This window comes from Heteronotia binoei, chromosome 2 (assembly GCF_032191835.1).
Source record: "Heteronotia binoei isolate CCM8104 ecotype False Entrance Well chromosome 2, APGP_CSIRO_Hbin_v1, whole genome shotgun sequence".
NCBI classification, from domain to species: Eukaryota; Metazoa; Chordata; class Lepidosauria; order Squamata; family Gekkonidae; genus Heteronotia; species Heteronotia binoei.
In genome coordinates this window covers 99846856-99856486 of record NC_083224.1, presented here as the reverse complement: position 1 = coordinate 99856486, position 9631 = coordinate 99846856, and the positions used below count along the sequence as shown (strand labels likewise).

General features: G+C 41.8%; 1 protein-coding gene across 8 annotated transcripts in view; it reads right to left on the bottom strand.

The window, feature by feature from the left end:
* Positions 1–3012: 3012 nt before the first annotated feature.
* The window catches only part of MAST2 (microtubule associated serine/threonine kinase 2), a 424890-nt gene continuing 418271 nt past the window's right edge, over positions 3013–9631 (bottom strand). For all 8 annotated transcript variants that reach the window (XM_060231742.1, XM_060231744.1, XM_060231743.1 and 5 more), the window contains one exon: positions 3013–8630. In XM_060231742.1, the coding sequence (XP_060087725.1) occupies positions 6547–8630 (2084 nt within the window). In that variant the 3' untranslated portion in view covers positions 3013–6546. The remainder of the gene's footprint in view (positions 8631–9631) is intronic.

Genomic DNA, 9631 nt, shown 5'->3' with positions numbered 1-9631 from the left:
CAGTCCTGCAGATATGCCCATTCCCAAGCCTTTTCTCATAGGGTTTGGCCTCCAGAACTCTGGACATCCTCATTGCTGTCCTCTGCACCCACTCCATTCTGTCCACATCATTTTTGAAGTGAGGCCTCCAGAACTGCACACAGGACTCCAGGTGTGGCCTAACCAATGCATTTTACTGCAGGACTATGACACCTTGGAAGTTATGCCTCTGTTGGTACACCACAAGATCGCATTAGGCTTTTTTGGTCACTGCATCACATTGGCTGTTAATATTTAACTTATGGTCCACCCGTACCTCAGAATCTTGTTCACATACAGAAGTGTACCCTCATCCAGTATGTGAGCTCTTCATTTTTGTTACCCAGATATAGCACTCAGCACTTTTCCTTATTAAAATGCATCTTGTTCATTCCACCCACTTTTCCAGCATGTTCCGATCTTGTTGAATTCTATATCTTCTGATATGTTTGCTGCTCCTCCCAATTTGGTGTCATATGCAAATTTAATGAGTAGCCCCTTCACACGCTCATTTAGATAGTTTATAAAATTATTAAAAAGTACTGGGTCCAGAACCAAGCTCTGTGGCTCCCCACTGGACACCTGTCTCCATTATTCAGATGAAATGCCATTGACAACTAATATTTATGTGGTTCTCCAACCAGTTCCCTATCTAACTGTCCTAGAATTCAGTCCACAGTTCTCTAGTTTACTCATAAGAACAAAATGGGAACTCTATCAAAACCTTTACTGAAATTCAGGTAAATCCAGACTTGGTGTGTCTTCCTTTCAGCTTGAGGGTTACTCTGCCACTCATGGGCCCACCTCATTGGGGAGATGGATTTTGGCTGTGGCAGCTCTAGCCTAGTGCTATCATGACACATTACAAGATCTTTCCCCCTCAGTCTCAAGGGCTGCTGTGCCACACTCCCCCTCATTGGGATTCATGAACACCTCTTCCTCACAAGCTATGTCCCCCTCCCCCAAGAATAGTCACTTCCTTGCACATAACCACCTGGTGGACTCAGGGCTGTGAGTCTAAGCCAACACCTGTCCCACTGTTACAGTGAAGCATGGAGTCTCAGCAGGTGTTGGCTTCCTCAGCCGAGGAACTGCACCCCCTTCATTGGGATATTTTAGTTGGGGGTCTGCATGGGTGTCTGGTGGATTCAGGACTGTGAACCTGAGTCACTTCCTGTCCCTCTGCTACAGCAAAGCATAGAGTCTCAGCAGGTGCTGGCTTCTTCAGATGAGGAACTGCACCCCCTTCAATGGGATATTGTAGCACCTCCCTCCTCACAAGCTGTGTCCCCTTTCCCAAGAATCATCACTTCAAGCCTTCCCTTGTCCACACATCTCTTCACCAAATCTGCCTCCCCAAGAATTGTTGCTTCCAGCTTCCCCTGGTCCACAATTGACTCATGATTTTTGTCTCACATCTACCTCATAGCACAGCATCTACCTTGTGGACTGACATCTACCTCATAGCGCAACACCTATCTTATGAACCCAGATCTACTCATACCACAACACCTACCTTGTGGACCAATATCCACCTATGCAAATCTCTACCTTGTCAAACATCCATCCGTACAAGGAAGTGAGTTCATCTGACTGCACTCAAGGCTTCCCCATATACAGCAAAAATGTCCACAATGAGGAGGCGAGTGGGTGACCATCTCCTGAGTCCAAGGAAAAGGGTTGGCCACCCCCAGAATCTATTTTCACAACAGGATGACTGCTTCCTGGGCACAAGGTGGAGTGTGGTGGGACACCCCCAAACCCCAGTCATCAGGGGGAGGTAGACGAGTAGCCACCTCCCAGGCAAGAGGAGAAGAATTGACTGTGATTTCCCCAGAGCCCTTTCCTAGGGGGCCCTGCTTTGGAAGGCCGCTACTTGGCCTTGCATAGCCAATCCTCATCAAACTTGGAGGGCGGGAAGAGGGCAGCCTGGGGGGGGGGGGGTGTCCCCTGCAGTCTGTTCAACACACTTCTAAGAGAGCACTTTCCTGGGGGATACCTGCTTTGGGGGGCTGTAACTTGGCCCCCGTAAATTCAATCCTCACCAAATTTCTGAGGGCAGGTAGAGGAGAGTCAGCTGGTGTCTCAAGCCTGCAGGGATGCTGTTCTACTGCACCATGAACTTCACAAACCATGAACCAGTTAATTAAATGGAAAGGTTCATGCCCATTCCTAATGCTTACCTTCCTTACGAGGAAAACTAAAGACTGGAGCTTTTCAGTTTAAAAGGACAAATAAATAGGAAGCGATGAACAAGGCTGATAGCATTATGCAAGGCATGGAAAAAAACAGCAAGAGAATGTTTTCACTTCATAACACCAGCACTCAGTGAAACTGACTGACCAGAGGTTCACATCGAAGTACTTTTTCACACAACACAACCAATGTATGGGCTCTGCTACCATTATGGGGTAAACAAGTCAACAGTAGACAGTATTTCGAGTTGTATACTACTGGTAGGCAGGTACATAAGGGCTGTTCCACAGAAATCAAGGATGGCCTTTTCCCTAGGTTGATAGAGTGTGTTTATGTTAAGCCACCCTGTATTGAAGCAACAGATACCATGCAGTATTGAATACCAATAAAGATTTGCCAAAGGATAAGTTATCTCTCATAACATTTGCACCCAACCTTAAAAAGCAGCATTGTGCCCACTGTGGTAACTTACTGCTTGGCAAGCGGTGAACTACCATATTTGCTGTAAAGGAAGGCAACCCTGAATGTAAGATGACCCGCTTGTTATTTTTTCAAAAAAACCCAGTGTTTACTTGACATAACTGAAACCAGTATGCAAATGAAGATGGCCCTCCTGGGAAAAAGCTGTCTTGCATTGGAATAAATACCTTATATCTACCAATTAGGCTGAAATAAAGCAAAAATGTCCTAAATCATTCAGCATAAGTACATGAAAACACAGGATTGTTGCAATATTTTACAGGAAAGCATCTAAGCACGGAGTGAAGAAACGTAATTCAATCAAGAGATGCACACTGGTTTAAGTAAAAAAAAATGAAGTGTATTTCAGAGTAGTTTTGAACATCAACATGCAGGTACAACATGAATAAAAAATATTGCACCTTTATTATGTGGCAACTGTTCAAGTTTTTAATAACACATCCCACATTATCCTTTCTGCTAGCAAAGTGCTGGCTCACACCAGCTTGAGAATGAAACCCAGGTTGAAAGCTGTGTTCCCAGCTTCCAGAACAACAGAAAAAAACCCAAAAACACAATGTAAACACACACACACACCCTTGTAAAATCATTTACTAGAAATACGGCATCATCCCTCACGTCCAGTAAGACAAAAACAGAGAAAGACTTCACCTTCCTTTCACAAAAGAAAAAAAAAGCAAAATTCCAAATCACACCTTAATTCAGTACTAATGAGGAAGAAAATCTACAGGTAATTTCCTCTTAACTGTGCTCCTTGGTGAATACTTTTTTGTAGCACAATGAGCACCAAAAAGTCTTGGAAATCCTCCCCCAAAAGTGGTTTTTAGCAACATGAGAATCTAATATTTACACTAAATATTAATTTGGTAGTTTCAGATACATCATTTAATGATGTGCAATATCACTGAGGAATGCATCAATTGGATACCAAAATTTTAAAGGTTGCATGAAGCAAAAGAAAAGGTGAATTCAAAACATTCACTCAAGCTAAAAGAACATAAAAAACCAAAATGCTTGGATGGCTACATGTCTCTCATAATCTATACAATTCTCTGATCAGTCTCAAACACTGTGAAAATGAGATTTTTATGCTAGCTGGATGAGCGGTGTGTTTATAAAGTGGATTCCATTCAGACTTTAAAAACTTATACTAACTCCTATCCCCTCATGCTAACATCATTTCCACTTCCTCCTCATCCTTTTACACCACTTTCTGAGAGACTCAATATGTCAGTTCTTAAGATCTAATTTCTGCCGTTGGAAACACCATGATTGTCAGATTTTTTCAAAACATATAATTTTAAATTTCCAAACAATGTCTTCTTTAGTATCTTGTGGCTTTTGAAGAATTTTTTTAAAATTCTATGAAAGAGGCCTCTAATTGTAGGAATACTGAGCAGGAGTGAAGAACAAAGGCTTCCAGATGTATTAACAATTGACAGAACTTTCCTGTTAAGAATAGTGGGAAGCAGCATATAAAAAAAGGTGTCATTTCAGTGGCCCCTATAATATACACATGAGGTGGCCCAATATATTTAATTTGGCTAAACTAGAGGTACAAGTCTTCGACCCCCTTTATGTGTACAAATGTTGTACATATATTTGAAGCAATATTATTTATTCTCAGAGCACAAATTGATATAATGTAAGTCATGACACATAACATTTTACTGTATCAAATGAATATGTATTTCTAAGTAGCTCTGGTATCAGCCCATATTAATCACAGCAGTTCCTTTCTATGAAATTTAACAGTGTACTGATGCCTCAATTGCCTTTGTCTCAATGGCAATGCAGTGAAGTCTGGCTGGACGAAAGGAAGCTTAATGTTTTATTTAACATTCCCAGGCTTAGAGTTTCTGCACTGGTGGCAGATCAAAGGACATTAGCATATCACATAATAAAATAGCAGTGGAAAATTTTTCGGTACTGAAGCTTCAAGTTGCTATAGGAGAAAGCCAACTGACCTCAGTTTACAGAGTTGTCACTTGAAGGCACACCTCATTCCATTTTACTTTTTCTCTCATAGACACATACCCAGTAAACAGTGGTTACTGTATAAAGAACCCCATTTTAAAAAAAGTTGGTCCAGAACTGTTGCCAAAAAACTGCGTATAGAGTAAACTGGGAAAAGGGAACCTCAGAGCAGAAACTGGGCAACAGACAGACACCTGAAATGTGGTTATCATGAATTATGATTGTAAGAACATGTTCCTATTGAAAAGTGCATAAGGAGAAATGGTGCAGGAAGAGCCTTTATATCAGAACATATGGCTGCATAATGAAGCTACATTGTAATTAACTGCACTGCTTGCCCTGGAGAGCTATTAAAGTCACCACATGAACACGTTCCTATCTATGTAGATCAGCAGACTTCATAAATAATTACTAAGCTTACACATACAGATGTATTCCATTGAGCCAGGCTGCAAGTTAAATTCCCAAGACTTTGAGGTTTATGGAAGTAGCCAATTTTTCCCACAAGCAGTAATTAGATTCAATAAGCAATGAAGTTACAATACTGCAGTTATTGTTTAGCTGTGTATTTACCAATGCATTGTTATAGTGCTAGCTGGCTTTTTAAAAAGAGGGGAAAAACTCCAGAGTGTGCCAGCCATCACTGAACATTCAAAAGAAATCAAAATGTTGCTTTAAAATATAAGCATTTGTAAAAACAGCAAATGGATTAACTTGTAGAATAGGATCTGGGTTCATATTGTTTACAGATCCCCTGTGCGGTCTAGGGACCATTTTACTGAATGCCTGGGAAAGTATCACTGAAGATAACAGGATTATTTCACTTATGTGTCCACCTTTTGATGAATCAGTGAAAATTAATTCCCCACTCTCAGTCAAATCAGAACATTTGCTGGATATTGTTTTTATAACAATGTAGGCACATAAGGTAGTATTGGGTAAACATTGCAAAAGCTCACTTCCTCCAGCAAGGTCTTGGACCAGGCTAGGACGCTATTTGTCACTAAAGGGCCAAACTAGACAAGATACCGGCATCTGTGAGGCCCAACTTTATGTGTTACCTTTGCCTGACCTCAAATGCCTAGTTGGAGTTCCTATTAATCTTGTTGGGGGTACAAGTGACATATAGGCCTACAATGGAGCAAACAGCATCTCTGAGGAGACTGGGGAAATGGTACAGTGGAAAATCCATTCACACCTTTCTTTTGAAACAGAAGCCCCACCAGCTCTTTACCAATTAAAAATGCTTGGGAGATTACAAAGCACCCTGGCACCTTGTCTACTTTCACAACAGAAGTAACAGTAATTGAAGCATCCACAAACTTTTTTTAATTTATTGCCTAGTTTGATCAAAGGTGGTAAGGCAACAAGCATTAAAAAATCTAGAAAGACCTTCATCCTTCTTTTAAAACTGCATAAAATAACCGAAAAAGTAATGGAAGAGTGTTTTTGTTTTTCTGGCATTTCAACTGGGAAAAAAAACAGCTTATTTTTTATTGTCCTACTGCATGAGCTGGCACATGATCAAAATTGGTCAAAATGTGGCATTTTTCAAGTGAGCTGCCTTATTTTTCAAATGTTGTTCTCTGGCATTTTGAAGGCAATGCAGAATATTCAAGAAGGAAAAGAATAGGATGCTCCAATATCAGGGCAAAATTAAAAAAAACTGGTGGGAAATTTGCAAACTATTTTGTAATTTGCTTAAAGACAGCCTGTGAAGAGGCATCAAATGGCAATGTTGTGTACAAAAATAGAATTGCAAGAATGAAAAAGGCAAGAGAGTGAAAAACATATCTACAAAAAAATAGATGTACAGGTTTTCTGCTCTATATTTGTGTTCTACTAATGCTATATTTGTTGCAGAATGTGGAGATGCTATGTTTTCTTCACATCACTGCTTTCTGCCAACAGGACATCTCTTGCTTGCGACTCATCTCCAATAACTTTGATTTTTTCAGACAATGGAGTAGTCTCATTTTTAAGGCTCAGGCTTCTCTCTGGTCCCAAAGACACGTTCATGTTCTGCTTAGTAATGCCATGTAGTTGATCTTCTGGTGGAAGTGCTTGGCATGTATTCTCCAATGCTTCAGGTGCTAAAAAAACTTGCTTTTCTTTCCTTCCTGCACACACTGGTTCCCAAGACATTGCTAGGCTTTCTGACTCTATGGAGGAATCACATGTTTTACTGAAACCACATGTGCTGAAAGCTTTGGCTGTTTCTGACCTTGAACTTTCCTCTGTCTCTTGCATTCCTTGCTTCGACACACACTCTTCTCCATAAAACAGTTCCTCCTGAGGGAAATCATGTCTTGTTTTTTCTAATACCCATAAACCAGATTTGCTGAAATTTTCTGTGTCCAATATACCTTTTCTATCCATTTCTAAGTGACCGGACCAAACTGCTTTACTATTTTCTACTGGGGCATCAAGCGTGGGAACTGGAGCACTCGTGGGACATCTCAGATTCCAGTTTTTATTGCTTTCCTGATTTCTGTGTTTTGATACTGTCTCTACAGAAGACAACTCAGGCTGTTCTTCAGAATTAGGAGACTTTTGTGTAGAAGTCTTGCCATTTGTTGCCAGAGCTGGAATACTGAAACTGTTCTTGGTAGACTGGAGCTCCTGCTTCTGACATGCATCCTTGCAGTCCATTTGGTTTACTAGTGGAAGAGAGCTTATGCTAGTTGTGCAAGAAGAACAAAGTGCTAACAAAGAATTAGTATCTTCGGACAATCTGTAAGTGGTTTCTGAGGAACCAGATTCCTTCAACTTATTTTTCCCAGTTGCCAACCCTGAGCAATCACCTTGACCAAGGTGTATGAGTCCCATAGGAAGGCACTTAACTTGCTTTGGACAGTCTGTGCCTTTCTGGATAATCTGAGCATCCTTTGAATTTTTAGTGTTTTCAAAACTGGTATCTTTTAGACAAACAAGTTTGGGGATATTTTCTTTCAGAGACCTTGCTGCTGTTTCAGATACTTCAGCTGTTTCACAGTCACCAGATTGTTCTATAGGAGAAATTCTTACACAAACCTTAGACCCTGACTCATCTGTGACAGTCTTCAGTGACCTTGCAACATCTTTTGGTAGTTGATTTGTTCCTTCCTGCAAATTTTCAGTTTTTGGTTCCTCGGGAAGAAAGGCATCATCTTCTATACTATCTTTGCTTTCAAAATTGGAAGGCTTCCTTTGATCCTCTGAAAAAGGAACAGCAATGTGATGATCTCTGCTGAAGGGTGGCCTGTCCAGTCTTTTCCCATCTTGACTATCTTCTGATCCTTCATCAGTTTCATCTTCAGAAGAATCAACCTCCGTGATGGCCTCCTGCTTTTGTAGGGACTCCCTTCTATCTACCCTGTCTTGCCGAATGGTTCCCAGTTTCCTGGAAGAAGGTTTCTGCAGCATCCCCTTTTCTGCAAGTCCAACTTTACCTCCTACAGCTTCATTCACAGATTCCTGCCAACTTTGGAGACCTGGGTCTCTTTGGAGCATCTCTTTCTTGAATTCAGAATGGGAAATATCCAAGCTGTGCTTGCGTGAAGAGGATAGCTTTTTTTCTGAGGTCATGGAACAGGTCAGTTTCTCAGCTGACTGGACTCTCTTCAGCAGAGGGGATCTTGGCGGCTCAGCACTCTTGGGCCTTGAAATCTGTCGGACCAGAGGTGGGGAGGAGTGTAACTTTACAGGGAAAGACTGCATGATATTTGAACTGCCAACTGAATGCCCTGGTAAGGGAGAAGGAGATCGCTGAGGTGAAGTGGACTGTGGGGTTGGTGAGGGAGTGTGAGCAAGTGGTGAAAGAGGAATGTTTCCTGCAGATTTACGTCTTGGTGATCGATATTGCCGTTGAAGCTTTGGTGCTAGCCCATGCAAGGAGCTAGGTCGGATATGTCCTGAGCTGGCAGGAGAGTTAGGAACACTGGAGCTGGGTGAACTACTTTGAGAAGAATTTCCACCAACTGCAATGAGTCAAAAGGGGGGAGGGAGAGACATTAAAAGGCACATAAAGGCATTAGAAATGCTGTCATATGTACGTGCAATCAATTGGTTCACTAAGGGGAACTCACTTCCAAACTCTACCTTCCATAATCTACTTGCAAAGCAGTTCCATGCTACAATTATAATGCCCCTATACAGGGTCTTTTTTTAGCAGGAACACATAGGAACACAGTTCTGGCTGGCTTGGCCAGGGCTCCAACACAAAAAAATGGTCTCTGGCAGAGGGAAGGCACAAAGCAGCCATGTGTTCCCAGACCACATGCTCCTTCCTCTCTGTTGCCTCCAATGGGCTTGCAAAGAGAGCAAGATACCCAGAGTTGCCCATGAGTACCCCTTCTTGGGAGAAGCTGGGCCTGGTGCTGCCCACTCCACTGTACATGGCTCTCTCTGTATGTGGGGAGTGGTGAAACACATCCATGAAATGCAGCTGATGTGGAAAGTAACCTACTGAATGAGTGACGTCACTTCCAGTTATGGCAGGGGGGGTGACCTAATGTGCAAACAAATTCCTGCTGAGCTTTTTCTACAAAAAATTCCTGCCGCTATATAGATCTATGATGCAGCTTCATTTGCAAGACTGTGGGAAGTTCTGGTCATCATATCTCAAAAAGGACATCACAGAGCTGGAAAAAGTATAGAAGAGGGCAACTAAGATGATTATGGGGTTGGAGCACCTATGAGGAAAGGCTAAACTTTTCTGTTTAGGAAAGAGACAAGGATGCACATGATAGAGATTTATAAAATTATACACATGCTAGGGAGAGTGGACAGAGAAAACCTTTCCTCCCTCTCCCAGAATACTAGAACTCAGAGGGACCCGATGAGTTGATGGGAAGTAGATTCAGGATGGAGAAAAGGAAATTCCTCTTTACTCACTGAGTGACTAATGTGTGGAATTCACTGCCAGAGGGTGTAGTAATGGCCACAGGCACAGATAACTTTAAAAGGGGTTAGACAGACT